The sequence below is a fragment of the Hemitrygon akajei genome, chromosome 8 (genome assembly GCF_048418815.1).
Source record: "Hemitrygon akajei chromosome 8, sHemAka1.3, whole genome shotgun sequence".
NCBI classification, from domain to species: Eukaryota; Metazoa; Chordata; class Chondrichthyes; order Myliobatiformes; family Dasyatidae; genus Hemitrygon; species Hemitrygon akajei.
In genome coordinates, this window is record NC_133131.1 from 181,254,746 (window position 1) to 181,282,152 (window position 27,407).

The window sequence follows — 27,407 nt, forward strand, 5'->3', positions numbered from 1 at the left end:
CCCCCCAACAGTACTCAAACATGAGTACTTATTGTCAAGGGGTACAGCCACTGGGGTACTCTCTAGTACCTGCCCCTTCCCCTTCCTGACCGTGACCCACCTATCTGCCTCCCGTGGCCCCGGAGTGACCACCTGCCTGTAACTCCTCTCTATCACCTCCTCACTCTCCCTGACCAGGCGAAGGTCATGCTTGACTAATCTTCTGGAGTTTTTTGAGGATGTAACAATGAAAATGGACAAGTGAGAGCCAGTGGATGTAGTGTACCTGGACTTCCAGAAAGCTTTTGATAAAGTCCCACATTGAAGATTAGTAGGCAAAATTAGGGCACATGGTATTGGGGGCAGAGTACTGACATGGATTGAAAATTGGCTGGCTGACAGGAAACAAAGAGTAGTGATTAATGGGTCCCTTTTGGAATGGCAGCATTTTGGAATGCTGGGACCGCAGCTGTTTACAATATATATTAATGATTTAGATGAAGGGATTAAAAGTAACATTAGCAAAATTTCTGATGACACAAAGCTGGGTGGCAGTGTGAAATGTCAGGAGGATGTTATGAGAATGCAGGGTGACTTGGACAGGTTGGGTTAAGAATGTGAAGAGGGTAAGGGGTACGTGTAGAAGGGGTGGGCGAGGGGTAAGTGTAGCAAAATATGTAGACAGGATCAGGGAAAGGATATGTCATTGGGGAAGTGTAGTAGAACTGGGAAGAGGTAGCTAAAATAAGATTCCAGACAGCATGTGGCACCACAAAGAAGAGGAACCTTGCGACCACAAGACAATGTGTTCGGCAAAGTATTTTGAGCTATATACCTATTTCCAGTGTTTTGCTTGTGTCCATACCTATTCCAAGTATTACGCTTGCGTCTATGCTTATTCCGAGTATTTCGCATGCTTAGCTATGCAATAGCCAATCAATTGATGAATTTGAATCGGTAACCATATTTGCGAATGTAGTACCCTGCTTTTGAGTATAAGTATGACCTTTGTAAACCGACAAATTGGAAGTTGGCTGCCTTACGCCCGAAGTGTGTGGGGCTGCGAACTCCTCTCTGAATAAAAACCGTTTCAGAGGTAATTTCGTGTCTCTGCTGTTTTTCCTCAACTGAGTAGGTTAATAATTTCAGGTTGACAATTTGGCGAGCCAGCCAGGAGCCAAACGGCTGGCAGTTCGGGGATTTGGCGTAAGAGATCGGCGGGCAGGTACGAGTGGGTTGAGACGGAAAGGCCCTCCGAGAGATTTTTCTCGGTCTCTCTCTCCCTCTCTGACTCCCCGTTCTGACCCCTTCGGCTCTGGCTGACCATCCTACGGCCTCCACGGACCAAACGGAGAACCTCAGTTGGGAGACACGGATAACAGGTAAGAACTGCGTAGAAGTTGGGGTTAGAGGCCGCTGGTTTAAGAAGTTGGGGTTACAGGACCCTGGTTTAAGAAGTTGGGGTTAGAGGCCCTGCATAGAGTTTGGGGTTCGAGTCCCCTGGTATAGGAAGCGGGGTTAGAGTCCCTGCGTGGGGTTTGGGAGTGGAAGCTCCGGAGCAATACATATTTAATTTGATTAAGGTCTGGTTCCAACATCTAACTGAAACCGCATCCTGCCTTAGACTGGTTGTTAAAAGCAGAAATCTGCCACGCGAAGGTCAGGAAACTGAAGTGGATGCGAGAGTAAGTTACCAAAATGGACCAGACTCTAGATAAATCAGGACCAAATACGCCATTATGGAAAACGAGGCAGATTTATGGAGATTGAGCGCGCGGATGAATAAGAAGTTGGGGAATGAATTTTGGCCATTAGGGGGAACCTGGGATCTTGAGAAGTGTAAACGAGCAGAGGGACAGGTGTGGTGACAGAATGTCTCACAGAAATGGAAATATCTAATTACGCGTGGTATACTGTGGCCAGCAGACTTAATGAGCACTCCCGCCAGACCTCCTGGGAGGTGAATGTAAAAATTAGAAAGATACCCATCAATGATAGTAATGGAAAACCCATGGGCTGGCATTGATGATCATAATGTAAAACTTGGTGATAGAAGGCCAACACCGGATATGACTGGGCTGCAGACCCTATTTGACCCTAATGAGGACACTGAGGAGGAGGAGGAGGAGGAGCAGCAGGTCCCTTTGCCTGCGGGGGCTGCGAATCCCGTCCCGCCTGTACCTTCAGAACTTTCCGCTCCCCCTGTGCCCTTGACCCATGATCGTCCCTCCCCCTTATGCACTCCTGACTTCCCTTTTCGGGATTGTCAGCTCTGGTGCAGGAGCTCCAGATGACCGAAGAACTCCCTGCTCGCTATAACCACCATGAGTCTCTTATCAGATTTGCAGTGACCCCCAATTTGGGTGTCAACCTGGCAGGAAGGGATATACTCTGTCGTTTCCATTTAACCATTACCTGCACCAGTGATGGTCTCACCCTGACCAAACCTCCTACCCATTGGACGTTCTGGCTTCACATTCCCCCGCAATGGTGGGCGTTGGACCTCGCCCACCTCCCTTCCTGCTCACCAGTCGCCCAGCCCCCATACACTCCCCATGTGACCCTTGCGTACGAACCTTCAGGACGCTCAGAGGTCTTGGCAGCCTTATTCGCCCCACACTTGGGAACTGAATTCCCAATTTCAGTCTTTGCCATTGTGACTGCAGAGGCAGGCACAGCCCTAGCCGCCCGTGTTCCCGACTTCCTATGGCAGCAATCCCCTGGAATATCCCCCATATAACCCTCCGCATAAACGAGGGTCATGCAGCTAAGGAATTGGGCCCCGCCGTCTTTAGGGTGCTGCAGCAGGCAGACCCTTCCCTGATAGGAAACCCGCAGGACGTGGATAGTGGTAGTATTCTTTTCTTCAACAAGCAAAGTGACACCTCAGGAACCCTGCACCACCATCAGCCTCCGAATGACCCCTGCTGCGAACCCCCCACTGAGATCTGGGCAACTTCCAAGACCGACGTAGGCCTTACCCCGGTAGCCCCCGTCCAGATACAGGTAAAGCCCAACTCACGATTGCCTCGGATCCCGCAGTACCCTCTCAAAGCGGAAGCCGTTCAGGGTGTCCACCCACTTATTACCTCCTTCTTAGAACAGGGTGTCCTGGTCCCCTGCCTTTCATCCTGTAATACCCCGATCTTAGCAGTGCCAAAGCCCGGATGCCCCAAGTGGTGCCTTGTGCAAGATTTAAGGGCAATTAATGATATAATCCCTCCTCTGCATGCCGCCGTCCCCAACCCCGCAACCATTCTGGGCCAGATACCCGCCACTGCACGATGGTTCACCATTATAGATTTACAACACGCCTTCTTCTCCATACCCCTACTCGAGGATTCGCACTGCTTATTCGCCTTCACCTTCCAGGATCGCCAATATACCTGGACCCGACTCCCCCAGGACTTCAGGGACTCCCCCACTATTTTCTCACAGACCTTTTGTGGCCAACTGAACCTCACCTTCCCCAAAAACTTAGCACTTGTCCAGTACGTTGAATACCTGCTTTTGGCTAGCGACACTCAGCACGCCTGTGAGGAGGACACGAACTAGCTCCTCCACACCCTACATTCCCTGGGATACGTGATTCCTCCGACAAAGGTAAAATGAACGCAGACACAGGTGAAGTTTTTAGGTGTCCTACTTAGTGCTGCAGATCGAGCACTTACGGTTGACAGAACTTGACCCATAACCCAGACACCCCCTCCACAGACTCTGAAGCAAATGCGTAAATTCCTTGGGCTAGTGAACTTTTGCAGGCAGTGGATCCCTAACGCTGCATGCCTAAGCTGCTCACCCCTTTAGCCTCTCCAAAGGCCCCCCTCCCTTGATAATGGACGAGCACCAATCGGCCGCTTTTAACTCTCTTAAGGCCTCCCTTTCTGCCCCACCTGCACTGGGTCGGCCACTGTATGACAGGCCTTTTCAGCTCTACGTTTCCATTGTCAATTCATGTGCAACAGCTATTCTCACCCAGACACATGGGGACCAGCGGCGTCCGGTTGCCTATTATTCAGCGCCGCTGGACCCAGTAGCCCAGGGATACCCCTCGTGCACTCAAATTCTTCCTGCCATTTATCTTATGGTCACTGCATCATCCAACTTAACCCTAAATCAACCAGTGACGGTCTACTCTTCCCATGCAGTAACTGCCCTGCTAACCATGCACCAAACTCAACATCTCACTCAGGCGAGACTCAGCCGCTATGAGATTGCTCTTATCCATAATCCGTTGCTGACGTTCGCCTATTGTACCACACTTAACCCGGCTACCTTTGTGGATCACCCGCCCGACCTTCTATCCGAGCCTCCCCACTTCTGCGTAGAGCGAAACCACTTCCTCATTTCTCCGCGGCCAGACCTCCAGGACATTGAGTTCGACAATCCGGACCTGATACTTTTTGTGGACGGCTCGTCCTCTGTCTCCCCGGATGGTGTCCGGCAATCAGGTTATGCCATTGTGACCCCACACACCACCCTGGAGGCGGCAGCCTTCCACCCACCAGCCTCGGCCCAACAGGCTGAGCTTTTCGCTCTCACTCGCGCATGCATCCTCGCCTCAGGTCAGACAGCCCATATTTACACGGATTCACGCTATGCATTTGGCACACTATGGGCGCAGCGGGGCTTCCAAACGTCGGCTGGCAAAAGCATTGCTAACGGCCCCTACATTGAAATTTGCTCAAAACCATCCAGCTCCCCGGTAAGCTTGCTATTATAAAATGTGCCGCCCATTTATCCGATGACTCTCCCGTTAGTAAAGGCAATGCCAGAGCAGACCTGGCAGCCAAGCGAGCCTCCTCCTCTAAAACAATAACTGTGGATTCGGCTCCACGCCTTCTGCCTGCCAGGCAGCTGGTTGATTGCCCAAGCATATCCGACATCGCGCGATTACAGGCGGACACCCCTGCGACAGAAATTGATGTTTGGAAGAAACATGGTTGTATTATTAATAACGCAACGGGCCTCTGGCAGACCCCAGCGGGTCAGATTTGTATTCCTGATACTCTCCTGCCTGTCCTGGTCGACCGCCTCCACTCTGACACCCACCTCAGCAAGGAGGGAATGTGTATGTTGTTATTAAAAACATGGTGGTTCCCCAGTTTGAATGAGGCAGTGGAGAGATGGGCAAAGGGTTGCTTAATTTGCCATAAAGTAAACTCGGGTAAATCTATTAGATGTGATAAAGGGTGCACCCCAACCCCAGCAGGACCGTTTGACACATTACAAATGGACTTTATTGAGTTACCTAAGGTGAATTGTTACAAGTACTGTTTAGTTATAATTGACGTCTTCAGCAAATGGATTGACCCCTTCCTCACAACGAACAACAAGGCTTCCACGGTAGTGCGAATACTGCTGAAAGAAGTTATTCCTTGTTTTGGTATCCCACAAAGACTCTCATCTGATAACGGCCCGCACTTCATTGGGAAAGTAAACAAAGAACTTTGCGAAATACTAAAAATTGAACAACAATTCCACTGTGCCTATCACCCCCGAGCCGCAGGAATCGTGGAACGTGCAAACGGCACCCTGAAGGATAAACTAACTAAATTGACCCTTGAAACAGGACTAAATTGGCTTAAAGTCCTTCCCCTGGCACTGTATCACATGCACATTACACCTCAAACCAGTACTGGGCTAACTGCTGCTGAAATAGTTTACGGACGCCCAAATAGAACCCCATGGGGCAGTGACCAGAACCCCCCGCCAATACAAGTAGATCTACAAATGATGGGCGAGGAATTGCAGTGTTACCTCAAGCATTTAACTTTGTCTCTTAAGTTTCTACATACTCAGGTGAAGGAAGCCTCAAGACCTGTTCCTGACAGAGAAGGCGAGTGGCAGGGAGCAGAACCAGGAGGTTGGGTGTTAATAAGGAACTGGGATTGACCCAAGCTGGGACCCCGGTGGAAAGGACCGTACCAGGTCCTCCTGCAGACCCCCTCTGCTGTCAAAGTGAAGGGACAAGAACGTTGGATTCATCTGAGCGACTGCAAGCGCTGGACCTCGGACCCGCTAGAAACTACAGATAAATGAAGGGACTGATAAGCGGACTTGATTGAACTGTTGTGTGTTTAAATTCCTTTTTCCTTGTGGTGCCACATCCTTGAAACTGTACTCTGGTAATGGAAGGTAGGATGCTCTTGGTTATCTATATTCTTTTAGGGATAGTGGGGTATAGGGCAAAGGTTGAGGGACGGCTGAACGAGGAACCAAAACCCCTAAAGAGATCGAAGGGGGACATTTCAAGGCAGAAAAGGGATTGGGGTTTCCCCAAAGGCCCCGCCCTTGGAAGATCCTCCTCGGGGTTTATAAGTGATAACTATTTCCAAAACGTGCACAAATGACTGTATGGCACTACAACCATCATTTGCTATCCCCACCCCGCCAGTGTCTCCTCGCTCTTAACCATTTTCCCGCACTGGGATCGTGCCGATCAGCCCTTCCGATGTGCCCCCGCCGGCAAAAAATTGCCTGAGGGAAAGAGGGTGGAATTCACCTATGACTCTTCCACGGCCCCTGTCGCAGACTGCCTATTTCCCCCGTCCATCAGTAAGCGGTCAAATCATGGACTCCTTCCGCGGATGAGAAAAGATCTCTGGTGGGAGGGGAATCCCAAGCCCCCAAAGGGTGACCGAGTATATGAGAACTGCTACTTCGAAACGGGGTGGGGATGTTCAGATGTGTATGTCTCAAATGACGTCACTTGCCTCCCCAAGCCCTGTAAGAAAAGAGAGTGTCACCCCACCAAGGACCCCTTGGGGATCTCTTGCTCTTGCCATGAGACAAAGTGCCAGTCCCTGGCCCAGGGGGTGCAACTTCTTTGTGGGGAGGGGAACCGCATCCACCTCCGAGTCAATGATCATGTATTCCTACTACCTGAATATTGCAGGGGTACCAAATGAGTGTACGCCTCTGCCGGTATAGCAGAATGGAGTGATGCCATACACCTAAAGGGTAAGGGTTGCACTGAGACCATGTATACCCTCCCGGGGTATTTTTTTCTTCTATAATGGCATTGCCACCAACTTCCTGGAGTACCCATACCCTTCCTCGGTGGCCTATGGCACCCTCCTCCCTACCGCGGTCCCTTGCACCGGCACTTGGGCTCCCTCATGCCGCCCGCCTGGGAGGTACAAGAGAGAGGTCTCCCAGGAATTTTGTGCAGATTACCAAGTCCTGACCACCCTAACCGCAGGTCAGGTGGCCGGATACGGGGCAGCTGGCCTTTTCTCTTTGGGAGCATCAGGAGCCACTATGGCGGCCCACAATCGGAACTATCTGGCCTGTGGTCTCATGAGCCTTGGGAACACCACCAGGGGAGCATTAAGACTCATAACTGACAGCCTTAACCAACTGCGGCTCTTCTCCATGCAAAACTGCTATGCACTTGATTACCTCCTCGCCAGGGAGGGTGGGCTCTGTTCTATCGTAAAGGACAAATGCATAATGGGGCTAGACGATGCTACTGCTAACATAACGCGGTATATGAACAAAATAGATGAACAGTTAGGATCCATCAAGGAAGGAACAGGTTGGGCAGGATGGGGGGACTGGGGACTAAGTGCGTGGAAGGACTGGTTAATTAATGGGGCTATTTACACGTTGACGGCTATTATAGGGATTTTTGTCTGTATCACCATTGTCAAATGTGTCCAGAACCGCATGATGGCCTCGTTAGTATGGGTAACCGTCTAGGCCACCAAACTCCTCGAACCTGCACCAGAGGATTTGCATGATATTGATGAATGATCATTTCATGATCACAGGAGGGAATGAGAATGTGAAGAGGGTAAGGGGTACGTGTAGAAGGGGTGGGCGAAGGGTAAGTGTAGCAAAATATGTAGACAGGATCAGGGAAAGGATACGTCATTGGGGAAGTGTAGTAGAACTGGGAAGAGGTAGCTAAAATAAGATTCCAGACAGCATATGGCAACCACAAAGAAGAGGAACCTTGCGACTTCAAGACAATGTGTTTGGCAAAGTATTTTGAGCTATATACCTATTTCCAGTGTTTTGCTTGCGTCCATACCTATTCCAAGTATTACGCTTGCGTCTATGCTTATTCCGAGTATTTCGCGTGCTTAGCTATGCAATAGCCAATCAATTGATGAATTTGAATCGGTAACCATATTTGTGAATGTAGTACCCTGCTTTTGGGTATAAGTATGACCTTTGTAAACCGACAAATTGGGAGTTGGCTACCTTACGTCCGAAGTGCGTGGGGCTGCGAACTCCTCTCTGAATAAAAACCGTTTCAGAGGTAATTTTGTGTCTCTGGTGTTTTTCCTCAACTGAGCAGGTTAATAATTTCAGGTTGACAGGGTGAGTGGGCAAATGTATGGCAGATGCAGTTTAATGTGGATAAATGTGAGGTTATCCACCTTGGTGGCAAGAACAGGAAGGCAGATTACTATCTAAATGGAGTCAAGTTAGGAAAAGGGGAAGTACAACGAGATCTAGGTGTTCTTGTACATCAGTCGATGAAAGCAAGCATGCAGGTACAGCAGGCAGTGAAGAAAGCTAATGGCATGCTGGCTTTTATAACAAAAGGAATTGAGTATAGGAGTAAAGAGGTCCTTCTGCAGCTGTACAGGGCCCTGGTGAGACCCCACCTGGAGTATTGTGTGCAGTTTTGGTCTCCAAATTTGAGGAAGGACATTCTTGCTATTGAGGGAGTGCAGCGTAGATTCACAAGGTTAATTCCCGGAATGGCGGGACTGTCATATGTTGAAAGATTGGAGCGACTGGGCTTGTATACACTGGAATTTAGAAGGATGAGAGGGGATCTGATTGAAACACATAAGATTATTAAGGGATTGGACACACTGGAGGCAGGAAGCATGTTCCCGCTGATGGGTGAGTCCAGAACTAGAGGCCACAGTTTAAGAATAAGGGGTAGGCCATTTAGAACAGAGGTGCGGAAAATTTTTTTCACCCAGAGAGTGGTGGATATGTGGAATGCTCTGCCCCAGAAGGCAGTAGAGGCCAAGTCTCTGGATGCATTCAAGAGAGAGTTAGATAGCGGGGTCAAGGGATATGGGGAGAGGGCAGGAACGGGGTACTGATTGTGTATGATCAGCCATGATCACAGTGAATGGCGGTGCTGGCTAGAAGGGCCGAATGGCCTGCTCCTGCACCTACTGTCTATTGTCTTTTGTTTTTACATTAGCTTTGACTTCCCTTGTCAGCCACGGTTGTACTATTTTGCCATTTTCTTCATTTTTGGAATACATATGTCCTGCACCTTCTTCATTTTTCCTCATTGATGATGCAAAGATCATTGCCAGAGGCTCATCAATCTCCCCCCTCGCCTCCCACAGTAGCCTGGGGTACATCTCGTCCAGTCCCGGTGACTTATCCAACTTGATGATTTCCAAAAGCTCCAGCACATCTTCTTTCTTAATGTCTATAAGCTCAAGGTTTTAAGTCATCCCTACAATCACCAAGATCCTTTTCCATAGAGAATACTGAAGCAAAGAATTCTTTAAGTGTCTCTGCTATCTCCTCCAGTTCCATACACACTTTTCCACTGTCACATTTGATTGGTCCTGTTCAGGGAGGCTGCAACCGATGGTGACTCTACCAACTTAGAGGAGTACACAGCATCAGTGACCAGCTGCATCAGCAAGTGCATTGATGATGTTACTATGTCCAATACCATCACTATATGCGCTAACCAGAAGCCATGGATGACAGCAGAGGTGCGTGCGCTACTGAGGACCTGCGACTCCGCCTTCAGAGCAGGCGACAAGGCAGCCTTAACAACAGCAAGGGCCAAACTGTCCCGGGCCATCAGAGAGGCAAAGCGTGCACACACCCAGCAAATCCACAGCCACTTCCAGGACAGCGGCGACACACGGCGCATGTGGAAGGGCATCCAGGACATCACCAATCACAGGACAGCATCACCTGACTGTGCCACTGATGTCTCTCTCCCAGATGCGCTGAATAACTTCTATGCCCGTTTTGAGGCAGAAAATTACATGGCGGTGAGGAAGTCCACCCCTCCTTCAAATGACCAGGTGCTGTGTCTCACAGTGGCCGATGTGAGAAGAACCCTGTGCAGGATCAACCCACAGAAGGCTACTGGACCAGACAGCATTCCTGGTAGAGTGCTCAGAGGATGTGCAGACCAGCTAGCAGATGTTCTCACTAACATCTTCAACATCTCCCTGAGCAGCGCCACCGTTCCAATGTGCTTCAAGGCCGTCACCATCGTCTCCGTGCCGAAGAAGTCTTCAGCGTCCTGTCTAACTGACTACCGTCCCATTGCACTCACACCCTGTCTATGCCTCTCATAATCTTGTAGACTTCTATCAAGTCCCCTTTCATCCTTCTACGCTTCAAAGGGAAAAGTCCCAGCTCTGCTAACCTTGCCTCATAAGACTTGATTTCCAATCCAAGCAACATCCTGGTAAATCTCCTCTGCACCCTCTCCATAGCTTCCACATCCTTCCTATAATGAGGTGACCAGAATTGAACACAAAGTGTGTCTCACCAGAGATTTGTAGAGTTGCAACGTGACCTCTCTACTCTTGAACTCAATCTCCCTATTAATGAAGCCTAGCATCCCGTAGGCCTTCTTAGCTATCCTATCAACCTGTGCAACGACCTTGAGGGATTTATGGATTTGAACCCCAAGGTCCCTCAGTTCATCCACACTCTTAAGTAACCGACCATTAACCCTGTACAACCTACAGCACAATACAGGCCCTTCAGCCCACAATGCTATGCTGAACATGTACTTACTTTAGAGATTCCCAAGGGTTACCCATAGCCCTCTATTTTTCCATATACCTAACCAGGAGTCTCTCAAAAGACCGTATCGTATCTGCCTCCACCACCGTTGTCGGCAGCCCATTTCACCTGAAGGTCACTGGTTCGAGCCTCAGCTGAGGCAGCGTGTTTGTGTCCTTGAGCAAGGCACTTAACAACACATTGCTCTGCGACATCACTGGTGCCAAGCTGTATGGGTCCTAGTGCCCTTCCCTTGGACAACATCGGTGGCGTGGAGAGGGGAAGTCCTGCAGCTTGGGCAACTGCCAGTCTCCCACACAACCCTGCCCAGGCCTGCGCCCTGGAAACTCCAGGCATAGATCCATGGTCTCTCGAGACCAACGGATGCCACCACCAATATACCTAACTAGGAGTCTCTCAAAAGACCATATCGTATCTGCCTCCACCACCGTTGTCGGCAGCCCATTCCACGCACTCACCACTCTCTGCGTAAAAAACGTACCCGACATCTTCTCTGTACCTACTTTCAAGCACCATAAAACTGTGCCCTCTCATGCTAGCCAGGATTGAATGGCAGAGCAGACTCAATGGGCTGAATGGCCTAATTCTACTCCTATGTCTTATGTTCTAAGTACAAAGTGATACATTTTGGGAAATCAAACCAGGACAAGACTTACACTTTGAATGGCAGGGCCTTGGAGAGTGTTGTAAAATGAAGAGACAATGGGGTACAGGGACATGGTTCCTTGAAAGTGGTGATACAGGTCAACAGGCTGATGAAGGTGGTGTTTCACGCAGTGGCCTTCATCAGTCAGTCCATTGAGATAAGCTATACAAGAAGTTAGTGCGGCCACACAGAGCAGTGTGCCCAGTTGTGTCTGTCAGCTATAGGACAGATCTCATTAAGCTACGGAGGGTGGTGCAGATATTTAGGTCAACGTTACTAAGATTGAGTTATGAGGAGAGGATGTATAGGCTTGGACTGTTTTCCCTGGATAGAGGAGGCTGAGGGGAGAGCTTCAAGGCTCATATTCATAATTTTCTGTTTGCAAGGCCTTTGAGAAAATCCTACATGGGAGGCTGGTCAGCAAATACAGCGAAAATTTACAAGGATGTTGCTGGGATTTGTGGACCTGAGTTATCGAGAAAGGTTATTCCCTGGAGTGAAGGGAATGAGGAGAGGTTTGCTAGAGGTATACATAAATATGAGGGTGCAGATAGGAAAAAATGCAAGAAAGGCTTGTTCCACTGAGGCTGCGTGCAGCTAGAACTAAATGTCATGGGTTAAGGGTAAAAGGTGAAATATTTAAGAGGAACATGAGGGGGATCTTGTTCACTCAGAGGGTAGTGAAAATGTGGAATGAGCTACCAGCACAAGTGGTGGGTGCGGAATCAATTTCAATGCTTAACAGAACAGAGCAACATAGAAAACCTACAGCACAATCCAGGCCCTTCGGCCTACAAAGTTGTGCCGAACATATCCCTACCTTAGAAATTACTAGGGCTACCCAGAGCCCTCTATTTTTCTAATCTCTGTGTACCTATCCAAGAGTCTCTTAAAAGATCCTAGGGTATCCACTTCCACCACCATCGCTGGCAGCCCATTCCACGCACACACCACTCTCTGAGTAAAAAACTTACCCCTGACATCTTCTCTGTACCTATATCCCCAGCACCTTAAACCTGTGTCCTCTTGTGGCAGCCATTTCAGCCCTGGGAAAAAGCCTCTGACTATCCACATGATCAGTGCCTCTCATCATCTTATTCACCTCTATCAGGTTACCTCTCATCCTCTGTGGCTCCAAGGAGAAAAGGCTGAGTTCGCTCAACCTGTCTTCATAAGGCATGCTCCCCAATCCAGGCAACATCCTTGTAAATCTCCTCTGCACCCTTTCTATAGTTTTCACATCCTTCCTGGAGTGAGATGACTAGAACTGAGCACAGTAGTCCAAGTGGGGTCTGACCAGGGTCCTATATAGCTGTAACATTACCTCTCGGCTCCTAAACTCAGTTACACGATTGGTGAAGGCCGATACAGTGTACACCTTCTTAACCATGGAGTCAACCTGCGCAGCTGCTTTGAGCGTCCTATAGACTCGGACCCCAAGATCCCTCTGATCCTCCACACTGCCAAGAGTCTTGTCATTAATACTATATTCTGCCATCATATTTGACTTACCAAAATGAACCACTTCACATTTATCTGGGTTGAACTCCATCTGCCACTTCTCAGCCCAGTTTTGCATCCTATCAAGTCCCGCTGTAACCTCTGACAGCCCTCCACCCTATCCACAACACCCCCAACCTTTGTTTCATCAGCAAACTTACTAACCCATCCTTTCAGTTCCTCATCCAGGTCATTTATAAAAATCACGAAGAGTAAAGGTCCCAGAACAGTTCCCTGAGACACACCACTGGTCACCAACCTCCATGCAGAATATAACCGGTCTACAACTTTAGAGAAGTTTGGATAGGTACATGACAAACACAAGAAAGTCTACAGATGCTGGAAATCAAAAGCAATTCACACAAAATGTTAGAAGAACTTCAGGCATACTCCCCCTTCCTTCTTAGTCCTGAAGAATTATTGTGGCCTAAAATGTCAACTGTTTACTCTTTTCCATAGATGCTGCATGACCTGCTGGGTTCCTCCAGCATTTTATGCGTGTTGCTTTGGATAGGTCCATGGATGGGAGGGGTATAGCCTGGGTGCAGGTCAATGAGACGAGGCAGTTAAATGGTTCAGACAGACTAGATGGACTGAAGGGCCTGTTTCTGTGCTGCATTTTTCTATGATCCCCACATGACATAGATCCAAACATGTGTCCCCTCACTGAATATATCCAACACAGATGACCATTCAGAGATCCAACATGTGAGCCCCACATCACATAGATCCAACACACGTGACCCATCTCTGAAGATATCCAACACGTGACCCCTCATCAGAGATCCAACAGATGTGTCCCCTCCCTGAAGACTACAGTTCTGTGTGGGGCAGTTTCTCCTCTGGGCCAGCTCCACCCAGGAAGGACAGGGCCATGAACCCAGTGTCGACTCCATTCACTCAGTTCCCTCTATACACCCCACCCACTGTAAGCCCAGTGTCCACTCTATATACCCCCACCCACTGTGAGCCCAGTGTTCCCTCCACACACCCCCCACCCACTGTGAGCCCAGTGTTCCCTCCACACACCCCCACCCAGTGTGAGCCCAGTGTTCCCTCCACACACACCCCACCCAGTGTGAGCCCAGTGTCCGCTCTATACACCCCCACCCACTGAACTCCATTCCCCCCCACCCATTGTGAGCCCAGTGTCCCCTCTACACACCCTACCCACTGTGAACTCCATTCACCCCACCCATGGTGAGCCCAGCCTGTGCTCTGTCAGTCCTGTTCACCCAGTGAGTATCTGAATCTGGCCCCGTGAGCCCAGTCCCCTTCACACCTCCCCCACCCATGATGAGTCAGCCTCTCCACAGCCATCTGCAATCCTCCTGCCCATTTACCTTGGTGTCGGTGGTACATAACAGAAAGTTTTCCAGGCCGCCAGAACCAGTGGTGACGCAGGGCACAGTCTGCGTTACTGTGGGGCTGTGTTTGGTTGCACAGTGCGAGGTGATTCTGCACTTCCTACACGGTCTGGAATTTGGACAGCCATAAAAGAGTGGCTCAGCCACACCTGTACTGGCAGCCTGACAGCCACACTGGGACCCAACATTACCACACCCTGTTGCACAGCCGGGGATGGGGGGGGCTGGATGCAAAGGGCGAAGACTGGGGAGGGGAGTGGTAAGTGACATGGGTCAGGACATCAGGATATTCAGCGACAGGAACAGACAGTGTGAGGAGTTTCAGGGGTTCCCAACAGTGCCCGTGGGGCCCACCAGGACAAGGCGCAGTTGAGGAAACCACTCTCAGTGCCACTTTAAGCTGAAACTTTAGTTAAATTCCAACCTAGACAGGCCGTTGCAGCCTCGTGACTCACGGACAGCCCTCTCTGCCAGACTGACGATATCGCATTCTACACTGCAACGGCCGGGATTTACTCCCGAAAGACTCTCACATACAGCTCCCCACTGAACCTCACCATTCCCCGAGAAGTTCACAAGAATGATTCCAGGAATGAGAGGGATATCCTGTGAAGGGTATTTGATGGCTCCGGGACTGCTCTCAAATTCAGAAGAATGATGGGGAAATCTCATTGAAACCTAACAACTATTAAAGGTCTCAACAAAGTGCATGGAGAGGATGTCTCCTATGGTGGGGGAGTCTAAGACCAGAGGACCGCATCAAAATAGGAGGGGGTAGGGGGAGGGGGATGGGGCAAGCAGCAGGGGGGAGGGGAGGGGAGGGGGAGCTGGTAGTGGGGAGAGGGCAAGGAGGAGGGCAAGTTGGGGTGATGGGACAAACTGGGGGGCAGAGTTGGGGGTTTGTGGGGGAACAAGATGGTCTCTGGCATTTCACTTCACATGGACCCACTGAGAATATCAGTCCATTGAAAAATGTCAAATTGTTGACAGTGAATATTCTCCTCCAACCCCACTAATATTCTCCACACAAGCTCCCTTCTTCCGACTCCCAAAAAACCCTTACATCATCTCCTCGTGTCCAAGAACTCACCATTCTCTCCCTCTCCCAACATGTCCCCATCTCCAGGACTCTCACACACCTGGGACTGATTGTCTCTCTGTCCCCTCATACACCCGCTATCAACATCACCCTGTACCTGCACACATCCGGGATCCCCTCACACACCTGATATGGATTATCTTTCCATTCCCTCACATGCTCGGGAACGGTCATCTCCCTATCCCTCACACTCCCAATTTGGATCATATCCCTGTCCCTCAACACCCGGGATTGGTCATCTTCCTGTCTCTCACACACCCGGGATCGGTCATCTCCCTGTCCCTCACACATCTGAGATCAGTCATCTCCTTGTGTCAAACACCTGGGATCGGTCACCTCTCTCTGTCCCCTCACACAACCAGGATCAGTCATCTCCCTGTCTCTCACACACCCGGGATCGATCATCTCCCTGTCCCTCACACACCCGGGATCGATCACCTCTCTCTGTCCCCTCACACACCCGGGATCGGTCATCTCCCTGTCTCTCACACACCTGGGATTGGTCATCTCCCTGTCTCACACACTCAGGATCGGTCCCCTCTCTCTGTCCCCTCATACACCTGGGATTGGTCATCTCCCTGTCTCTCACACACTCAAGATCGATCACCACTGTCTGTCCCCTCACACACCCGGGATCGGTCACCTCTCTCTGTCCCCTCACACACCCGGGATCGATCACCTCTCTCTGTCCCCTCACGCACCTGGGATCAGTCATCTCCCTGTCTCACACACCTGAGATCAGTCACCTCTCTCTGTCCCCTCACACACACCCGTGATCAGTCACCTCTCTCTGTCCCCTCATGCACCTGGGATCGGTCATCTTCCTGTCTCACACACCTGGGATCGGTCACCTCTCTCTGTCCCCTCATGCACCTGGGATCGGTCACCTCTCTCGGTCCCCTCACGCACCCGGGATCGGTCATCTCCCTGTCTCTCACACACCCAAGATCGGTCATCTCCGTGTCCCTCACACACACGGGATCGGTCATCTCTCTGTCTCTCACACACCTGGGATCAGTCATCTCCCTGTCTCACACACCCGGGATCGGTCACCTCTCTCTGTCTCTCACACACCTGGGATCGGTCATCTCCCTGTCTCACACACCCGGGATTGGTCACCTCTCTCTGTCTCTCACACACCCGGTTTCGGTCATCTCTCTCTGTCTCTCACACACCCGGGATCGGTCATCTCTCTCTGTCCCCTCACACACCTGGGATCGGTCATCTCTCTCTGTCCCCTCACACACCTGGGATCGGTCATCTCCCTGTCCCCTCACACACCCGGGATCGGTCATCTCCCTGTCTCTCACACACCCGGGATTGGTCATCTCCTTGTCTCTCACACACCCGGGATCGGTCATCTCCCTGTCTCTCACACACCCGGGATCGGTCATCTCCCTGTCTCTCACGCACCCGGGATCGGTCATCTCCCTGTCTCTCACACACCCCGGATTTGTCATCTCTTTGTCCCCTCACACACCCGGGATCGGTCATCTCCCTGTCTCTCACACACCCCGGATTTGTCATCTCTCTGTCCCCTCACACACCCGGGATCGGTCATCTCCCTGTTATCTCACACACCCCAGATTTGTCATCTCCCTGTCTCTCACACACCCAGGATCGGTCATCTCCGTGTCCCTTACACACCTGGGATCGGTCATCTCCCTGTCTCTCACACACCCGGGATCGGTCATCTCCATGTTTCTCACACACCCGGGATCAGTCATCTCCCTGTCCCTCACATACCTGGGATCAGTCATCTCTCTGTCCCCTCACACACCCGGGATTGGTCATCTCCGTGTCTCTCACACACCCAGGATCGGTCACCTCTCTCTGACCCCTCACACACCCGGGATCGAATGTCTCACTCTCCCCTCACCACCAGGATCGATAGTCCCTCTGCTCCTCACACACCTGAGTTTGTTTGTCTGTCTGTCCCCTCACACCACCCGGGATATATTGCCCCTTCCCACTGCTAACAACACTTGATCAAATGAATCCCTGGGAGCTGGAAAAGGCACATATTAAGGGCAAAGACACAATTGTAATAGAGAATTCAATATGCAAGGGGATTGGGAAAATCAGGTTGGTGTCAGAACGCAAGAGAGGGAACTTGTTGAATGCCTACGAGACGGCTTCTTAGAGCAACTTGTGCTTGAGTCTACTTAGAGAAAAGGCTATCTTAGATTGGGTGGTTTATGATAACCCAGATCTTATTAGGGTGCTTAATGTAAAGGAACCCTAAGGAGGCTAGATTCATAATATGATTGAGTTCATGCTGCAATTTGAGAGGGAGAAGCACATGTCACATGTATAGGTATCACAATGGAATAAAGGGAATTACAGAGGCATGAGACAGGAGCTTGCCCAGGTGGACTGGAGGAGGATAACAGCAGAGCAGAGATGGCTGAAGTTTATGGGAATAATTCACAAGATGCAGAATAGATATGACCCACAGAAGAAGTTGTTCTCAAATGGCAGGGGTAGCGAACACACTTGGGATCGATCGTCTCTCTGTCCCCTCACACTCGCAGGATTGATGGCCCCTACTGCCACAACCTCTGAATCCGTGTTCAGTTAGCTTCCTCTCCCACCTACACACCCACACCTGCCCTTTCTCCCCCACCCCACACCTGCCCTCTTCCACACCACCTGCCCTTCCCCCACCCCCACACCTGCCCTTTCTCCCCCACCCCCACACCTGCCCTTTCCCCCCCACCCCCACACCTGCCCTTCCCCCCACCCCGCCTGCCCTTTCTCCCCCACCCCCAGCCCTTGAACTTTCTCTTCCACCCAGCTCTGTCACCACTCTCCCCTCCTCTCAGGACAGATTGCTCTGCAGCACCAGCTCTCAGCCGCAGCAGCCCCCTGTGCATTTCTGCTGCAGCAATGCAGCTTATTTGCAGTAATGAGGGGTTTGTACAGTCGGTGGTGCTGTGTCCAAGAACAGTGCAGTGTCAACACTACAGCAGAACCCGTCCCCTACATCACACCAACTTCATTCTTCTCCCTCCCTTTCCCTACAGATCTCTCCACCCCTGTGCCTACCAGTGCCCTCTCCCCTTCCCCTCCCTGTCCTTACCATGCAAGACCCATCCCCTATTGCACTATCCCTCCCCACCATTCCTACTGCACTTCCCCTCCCCATTGTCCCTTACCCATCCCCTACCGCAATACCCCTCCCCACCGTCCCTATTGCACTTCCTCTCCCCTTTCCCTTTGTCCCCTACCCTTACCCTCCCCTTTCCCCTTCCTCATCGTCCCCTACCGCACTACCCCACCACCATCCCTACTACACTACTCCTCCCCACCGTCCCCTACCGCACTACCCCTCCCCACCGTCCCTACTGTACTTTCCCTCCCTATCGTCCCCTACCCATCCCCTACCACACTACCCCTCCCCACCATCCCTACTGCACTTCCCCTCCCCTTTCCCCCTCCCCATCATCCCCTACCTGTCCCCTACTGCACTACCCCTCCCCATCATCCCCTACCTATCCACTACTGCAGTACCCCTCCCCACCATCCCTACTGCACTTCCCCTCCCCATCATCCCCTACCTATCCCCTACTGCAGTACCCCTCCCCACCATCCCTACTGCACTTCCCCTCCTGCTTCCCCTTCCCTATCGTCCCCTACCGCACTACCCCTCCCCACTTCGTCTTTGAGTCCCCATCCATCCCTACTCTCCCCTACTTGCCCTCTACCCCTTCCCCTACCTGTACGCTCCGCACCGCCTTTATGTCCCCTATCTGTCCCTACTCTCCCCTACCACACTTCCTCTCCCCCCTTCCCCTACCTGTCCACTCCCCACTTTGCCTTTGTGTCCCCTACCCATCCCTAATCTGCCCTGCCCGACCCCTACCACACTTCCCCTCCCCTTTCCCCTACTTGTCCCTACCATCTCCTACCACACTGCCCCTCCCCTTCCTCCTACTGACACCCTGCCCACACATCACGACCCCCCCCCATGCCTCTTCAGATCGCACTGCTCCCTCCACATCCTCTCCCCTGCACACATTGAACCCTCTCCAATCCCTTCACAACACACACCAGCACCCTTGCCCAAGGCCCAGACATACACACACACACCTTTGAGGGAGCTGATTTCCTGCTGGATGGCACGGGAGCTGTCCATGGGCCAGGGAGGAAACACTGTGTCCCAGCGCTGCTTTGCTGCACAACCCGACTTACACTGCAACCCTGCAGCATCAGCACAGCCCTCAGCCAATCACTGCACTAACTGACCCCTCCCCGGTCTAATCTCCCTGGCATGATGAATAGGGGGTAGAGGGAGGGAGTGGGATAGACTGACGATGAGAAAGAGAGAGACAGACAGAGAGAGAGAGGGAAAGAAAGAGAGAGAACAGAGAATGACAGAGACAGTGACAAAGACAGAGAGGGAGAGAGAGAGAGAGAGAGAGAGACAGAGAAAGTGACAGAGACAGACACTCACACACAGAGCAAGAGAGACAGAGAGGATACAAGATCGAGGGAGGGGCAAGAGGGGGGAGCACGGGGGGACACGAGAGAGAAGGGGGCGTAAGGGAGACAGAGCGAGAGGGAGATGAAGCAATATAGAGAGCGAGGGGGAGACAGAAAGATGGAGACAGACAGGAAGAGAGAACAGTATAGACGAAGAGAGGGATGGAGACAGAGAGAGCCTCTGAGACAGACAGGTGGGATGGAAGGACAGGATGCAGTTGATTTAAAGTGTGGACAGAGACTGGGTGCAGTGTGTCAGAAACAGATGACCCTGTTGAGATTTCTTCCTTCCCTCACTGTCTCCTGAGTTGGAATGGAGAAAGAGAGGGTGGAGGGAGATGAGTGGGAACTGTGTGGGTAGTGCAGCCGAAGGGAAGGGATGGAGAGTGGAGTGCAGAGCCGATGACCCTGCTGAGATATTACCCTCCCCCTACCCTCAGAACCGTCTCCGGGATGAATGCTGTGGGTCCGTGACAGGTTAACCACATCTGTGAATCAGTCTGGATATAAATATCCAGTCAGCATCTGAGCTAAGACAGACACCTGAGCCTCACTGCTTAGCTCCAGTCAAACAGGTAGTGTCATACAGAAACATAGTACGATATAGGCCTTTTGGCCCATCAGTCCATGCTAACCACAGTATCCACTCAACTGGTCTCAATTTCCTGCATTCAGCCCCACGTGTCCATGGACCAATACAAGAGCTTTTATTGTAACATGATAACTCAAACATTTCCCAGCGGTGGTTAGCCGTGCGAACAAACATGGATTAACTACCAGTACAACAGACCAAATTTGAACTTTAATCAGAACAACATTCAGTAACAAGCCCCTTAATCTATTCCTGTTGTGTTGCCCAGTGAGTTCATCCTATCTGCCTGCAATTGGCCAACAGCCCTCTAAACCTCTCCAATCAATATACTTACCTAGAATGCTTTTAAATGTTGCTAATATGCCCAAGTCCAGGCAACATCCTGGTAAACCTTTTCTGCACTCTTTCTGCTTCAATAATGTCCTTCCTATAACAGAGCTACCAAAACTGTATACAATACTCCAAGTGGAGCCTCACAAATATTTTATACAACTACAACACAATTTCCCAATTCCTATACTAAATGCCCTGACTAACGAAGGCCAGCAATAGAAACATAGAAAACCTACAGGACAATACATGCCCTTCGGCCCACAAAGTTGTGCTGAACATGTCCCTACCTTAGAAATTACTAGGCTTACCCATAGCCCTCTATTTTTCTAAGCTCCATGTACCTATCCAAAAGTCTCTTAAAAGACCATATCATATCCGCCTCCACCACTATTACCGGGAGCCCATTCCATGCACTCAACACTCTCTGAGTAAAAAACTTACCCCTGACATCTCCTCTGTACCTATATCCCCAGCACCTTAAACCTGTGTCCTCTTGTGGCAACCATTTCAGCCCAGGGAAAAAGCCTCTGAATATCCACACGATCAATGCCTCTCATCATCTTATACACCTCTACCAGGTCACCTCTCATCCTCCGTCACTTGAAGGAGAAAAGGCCGAGTTCACTCAATCTATCCTCATAAGGCATGCTCCCCAATGCAGGCAACATCCTTATACATCTCCTCTGCACCCTTTTTATGGTTTCCACATCCTTCCTGTAGTGAGATGACTAGAACTGAGCACAGTACTCCAAGTGGGGTCTGACCAGGGTCCTATATAGCTGCAACATTATCTCTCGGCTCCTAAATTCAATTCCACGATTGATGAAGCCCAATACACCATATGCCTTCTTAACCACAGAGACAACCTGCGCAACTACTTTGAGCATTTGACCACTCTGTCAGCATACATGAGGTTTAGGAAGCAAGGATCAGATGGGTCTATTGAGGAATTTAGGGTAGCAAGAAAGGAGCTTAAGAAGGGGCTGAGGAGAGCAAGAAGGGGGCATGAGAAGGCCTTGGCAAGTAGGGTAAAGGAAAACCCCAAGGCATTCTTCAATTATGTAGAGAACAAAAGGATGATAGGAGTGAAGGTAGGACTGATTAGAGATAAAGGTGGGTATATATGCCTGGAGGCTGTGGAAGTGAGTGAGGTCCTCAATGAATACTTCTCTTCAGTATTCACCAGTGAGAGGGAACTTGATGACGGTGAGGACAACATGAGTGAGTTTGATGTTCTGGAGCATGTTGATTTTAAGGGAGAGGAGGTGTTGGAGTTGTTAAAATACATTAAGACGAATAAGTCCCCAGGGACTGACGGAATATTCCCCAGGCTGCTCCATGAGGCAAGGGAAGAAATTGCTGAGCCTCTAGCTAGGATCTGTATGTCCTCGTTGCCCACGGGAATGGAATCAGAGGATTGGAGGGAGGCGAATGTTGTCCCCTTGTTCAAAAAAGTTAGTAGGGATAGTCCAGGTAATTATAGACCAGTGAGCCTTACGTCTGTGGTGGGAAAGCTGTTGGAAAAGATTCTTAGAGATAGGATCTATGAGCATTTAGAGAATCATGGTCTGTTCAGGGACAGTCAGCATGGCTTTGTGAAGAGCAGATCGTGTCTAACAAGCCTGATAAGAGTTCTTTGAGGAGGTGACCAGGCATATAGATGAGGGTAGTGCAGTGGATGTGACCTACATGGATTTTAGTAAGTCATCTGACAAGGTACCACACGGTAGGCTTATTCAGGAAGTCAGAAGGCATGGAATCCAGGGAAGTTTGGCCAGGTGGATTCAGAATAGGCTTGCCTACAGAAAGCAGAAGGTCATGGTGGAGGGAGTACATTCAGATTGGAGGGTTGTGACTAGTGGTGTCCCACAAGGATCAGTTCTGGGACCTCTACTTTCCATGATTTTTATTAACGACCTGGATGTGGGGGTAGAAGGGTGGGTTGGCAAGTTTGCAGATGACACAAAGGTTGGTGGTGTTGTGGATAGTGTAGAGGATTGTTGAAGATTGCAGAGAGACACTGATAGGATGCAGAAGTGGGCTGAGAAGAGGCAGATGGAGTTCAAACCGGAGAGGTGTGAGGTGGTACACTTTGGAAGGACAAACTTTTAGGCAGAGTACAAAGTAAATGGCAGGATACTTGGTAGTGTGGAGCAGCAGAGGGATCTGGGGGTACCTGTCCACAGATCCCTGAAAGTTACCTCACAGGTAGATAGGGTAGTTAAGAAAGCTCATGGGGTGTTAGCTTTCATAAGTTGAGGGAAAGAGTTTAAGAATCGCGAGGTAATGATGCAGCTCTATAAAACTCTGGTTAGGCCACACTTGGAGTACTGTGTCCCATTCTGGTCGCCTCACTATTGGAAGGATGTGGAAGTATTGGAAAGGGCATAAAGGAAATTTACCAGGGTGCTGCCTGATTTACAGAATATGCACTATGATCTGAAGTTAAGGGAGCTATGGCTTTACTCTTTGGAGAGAAAAGGATAAGAGGAGACATGATAGAGGTATACAAAATATTAAGAGGAATAGACAGAGTTGACAGCCAGCGCCTCTTCCCCAGGGCACCACTGCTCAGTACAAGAGGACATGGCTTTAAGGTAAGGGGAGGGAAGTTCAAGGGGGATATTAGAGGAAGGTTTTTTAGTCTGAGAGTGGTTGGTGCGTGGAATGCACTGCCTGAGTCAGTGGTGGAGGCAGATACACTAGTGAAGTTTAAGAGACTACTAGACAGGTATATGGAGGAATTTAAGGTGGGGTGTTATATGGGAGGCAGGGTTTAAGGGTCAGCATAACATTGTGGGCCAAAGGACCTGTACTGTGCTGTACTATTCTATGTTCTATAAATTCCCCAATGTATCCCCAGTGTTTACAGGGAATGCCCCAGTGTTTACAGGGACTTCCAGGGAAATCCCCAGTGTTTGCAGGAGTTCCACAATGCTTGCCCAGTGTTTAGAGGGACTTCCCCAGTGTTTGCCCAGTGTCTACAGGGACTTCTCCAGTGTTTTCCCAATGCTTACAGGGACTTGCCCAATGTTTCCCCAGTGTTTACAGGGACTTCCCCAGTGTTTACAGGGACCTCACCAGTGTTTACAGGGACCTCACCAGTGTTTACAGGGACTTCCCCAGTGTTTACAGGGACCTCACCAGTGTTTACAGGGACTTCCCCAGTGTTTACAGGGCCCTCACCAGTGTTTACAGGGACCTCACCAGTGTTTACAGGGACTTCCCCAGTGTTTACAGGGACCTCACCAGTGTTTACAGGGACTTCCCCAGTGTTTACAGGGACTTCCCCAGTGTTTACAGGGACCTCACCAGTGTTTACAGGGACCTCACCAGTGTTTACAGGGACTTCCCCAGTGTTTACAGGGACTTCCCCAGTGTTTACAGGGACCTCACCAGTGTTTACAGGGACCTCACCAGTGTTTTTCCAATGCTTACAGAGACTTCCCCACTGTTTCCCCAGTGTTTACAGGGACCTCACCAGTGTTTACAGGGACCTCACCAGTGTTTACAGGGACCTCACCAGTGTTTACAGGGACTTCCCCAGTGTTTACAGGGACCTCACCAGTGTTTACAGGGACTTCCCCAGTGTTTACAGGGACCTCACCAGTGTTTACAGGGACCTCACCAGTGTTTACAGGGACTTCCCCAGTGTTTACAGGGACCTCACCAGTGTTTACAGGGACTTCCCCAGTGTTTACAGGGACCTCACCAGTGTTTACAGGGACTTCCCCAGTGTTTACAGGGACCTCACCAGTGTTTACAGGGACCTCACCAGTGTTTACAGGGACCTCACCAGTGTTTTTCCAATGCTTACAGGGACTTGCCCAATGTTTCCCCAGTGTTTACAGCTACTTCCCCACTGTTTCCCCAGTGTTTCCAGGGACCTGCCCAGTGTTTATTGGGGCTTCCCCAGTGTTTATAGCAACTTCCCCGCTATTTCCCCAATGTCTGCCCAATGTTTCCCCAGTGTTACAGGGACTTCCCCAGTGGTTACCCAGAGTTTACAGGGACTTCCCCAGTGGTTACCCAGTGTTACAGGGACTTCCCCAGTGGTTACCCAGTGTTTACAGGGACTTCCCCAATGTTTCCCCAGTGTTTACAGGGACTTCCCCAGTGGTTACCCAGTGTTTAAAGTGGTTTTTCCTAGCGTTACCAGGGACCTTCCCAGTGTTTATAGTGACTTCCCTGCTGTTTCCCCAATGTTTCCCCAGTGTTTCCCCCTTGTTTAGAGGGACTGTCCCGTGTTTACAGGGAATTCCCCATTGTTTACTAGAACGAGCTACAAGCCGTGGGCTCAGATTGTGCACAATTATGTTAAAAGTTAAAGATTAGTCTTATTTTTCACACGTACATCCAAATATACAGTGAAATGCATTGTTTGTGTCAATGACCAACACAGTTTGAAGATGTTCTGGGGGCAGCTTGCATGTGTCAGTATTCCTCTGGTGCCAACATAACATGCCCACAATTTACTCACTGGTACGTCTTTGAAACGTGGGACGAAAACAGAATACCCAGAGGAAACCTAACCACTACTGTGAACTGGATTGCCAGCATCTGTAGAACCTGGTGGGTTTAGGATTTGCTGAAGTCCCTTTACAATATGCCTACCCTAAAAATATTCTATCTCACTGCTCCCCCTCTGTGATCCCTGGCCCTCCAACACTTCAACCCTTCCCACCCATCTGGCTTCACTTATCACCTTCCAGCTTGTCCTCTTTCTCCTCCCTCCATCTTATTATGGCATCTTGCCACTTCCTTTCCAGTCCTGATGAAGGGTCTCAACCTAAAGCATCAACTGCTTATTCATTTCCATGGACGCTGCCTAACCTGTTGAGTTCCTCCAACATGTATGTGTTGCTCTAGTTAAATTCTACTGGCCATTTCTCAGCCCATTTCACCAAAATGGGGAAAGACAGCCTTCCACCAATCTTTATGTCACCTGACGGTCCTCCTGATCTCGCCACCCATATCCACAAAGTCACTTGTATATATCACAAACAACAAGGGTCTCTGGTTATTCTTTTCCCTATAACATATATATATATATACACACCCTTAAATTATCTTAACAGAGTACGGAGCAATTCAGCAGGATACAGGCTCTTCAACTCTGCCAGCGAGTCCAGATTTCCTGAACTTGGTCCCACATCCCTCCAAGCCCCACCCCGCCATGTACCTATCTACATGCATCTTAAATTTATCATTGCACCTTCCAAAACCACTTCCTCTGGCAGCTCAAACCATATACTCACCACATTCACAGGAAAAAGTTTTGCTTAGGCACCTTTCTTTCCCCATTCACCTGAAATCTATGCTATTTATTTTTAGTCTACCCTACCCTGGGGAAAAGATTGTTACCATCCAGCTTATCTACACCTCTCATAATGTTACACATTTCTGTAAGCTCATTCCTCAGTCTCCTACATTCCCAGAAATACAGGCTTAGCCTGGCAAAACTCTCCCTATAACTCAGGCCTACTGGTCCTGGCAAGATCCTCGTAAATATTTTCTGCACTCTTTCCAGTTTAACCACATCTTTCCTGCAAAAGGCTGATCAAAACTGTTACACAGTACTCTAAGTGTACCCTCTGTGACTTACACAACTGCGTGTGACCGTCTGCCTGTTATTTCTCATTACCCCTCTTTGAAAAGAAAGATTAGTTTTATTTGTCAATATACATTGAAACATGCAGTGAAATGCTTCATTTGGACATAGAACGTGGAATAGTACAGCACACTACAGGCTCTTCAGCCCACAATGTTGCGCCGACACTTAAACACTGCCTCCCATATAACCCCCCACCTTAAGTTCCTCCATATACCTGTCCAGAGGTCTCTTAAATTTCAAGAGTGTATCTGCCTCCACCACTGACTCAAGCAGTGCACTCCATGCACCAACCACTCTGAGTGAAAAACCTTCCTCTAATATCCCCCTTGAACTTCCCATCCCTTACCTTAAAGCCATGTCCTCTTGTACTGAACAGTGTTGCCCTGGGGAAGAGGCACTGGCTGTCCACTGTATCTATTCCTCTTAATATCTTGTATACCTCTATCATGTCTCCTCTCATCCTCATTCTCTCCAAAGAGTAAAGCCCTAGCTCCCTTAATCTCTGATCATAATGCATACTCTCTAAACCAGGCAGCACCCTGATAAATCTCCTCTGTAACCTTTCCAATGCTTCCACATCCTTCCTATAGTGAGGCGACCAGAACAGGACACAGTACTCCCAAGTGTGGCCTAACCAGAGTTTTACAGAGCTGCATCATTACCTTGCGATTCTTAAACTCTTTCCCTCAACTTATGAAAGCTAACACCCCATAAGCTTTCTTAACTACCCTATCTACCTGTGAGGTAACTTTCAGGGATCTGTGGACAGGTACCCCCAGATCCCTCTGCTGCTCCACACTACCAAGTATCCTGCCATTTATTTTGTACTCTGCCTTGAAGTTTGTCCTTCCAAAGTGTACCACCTCACACCTCTCCGATTTGAACTCCATCTGTCTCTTCTCAGCCCACTTCTTCATTCTATCAATGTCTCTCTGCAATCTTCAACAATCCTCTACACTATCCACAACACCACCAACCTTTGTGTCGTCTGCGAACTTGCCAACCCACCCTTCTACCCCCACATC

General features: G+C 49.9%; 1 protein-coding gene across 5 annotated transcripts in view; it reads right to left on the minus strand.

Moving 5' to 3' along the window:
- The window catches only part of LOC140732488 (plectin-like), a 384,936-nt gene that overhangs the window by 308,631 nt on the left and 48,898 nt on the right, over positions 1 to 27,407 (minus strand). The window contains exon 1 of one of the 5 annotated variants that reach the window (XM_073055245.1): positions 19,451 to 19,511. The exons of the other annotated variants lie outside the window; for them this stretch is intronic. Coding sequence (XP_072911346.1) covers positions 19,451 to 19,496 — 46 coding nt within the window. The 5' untranslated portion in view covers positions 19,497 to 19,511. Of the gene's footprint in view, positions 1 to 19,450; positions 19,512 to 27,407 lie in introns of those variants that run through there. 5 annotated transcript variants of the gene reach the window in all.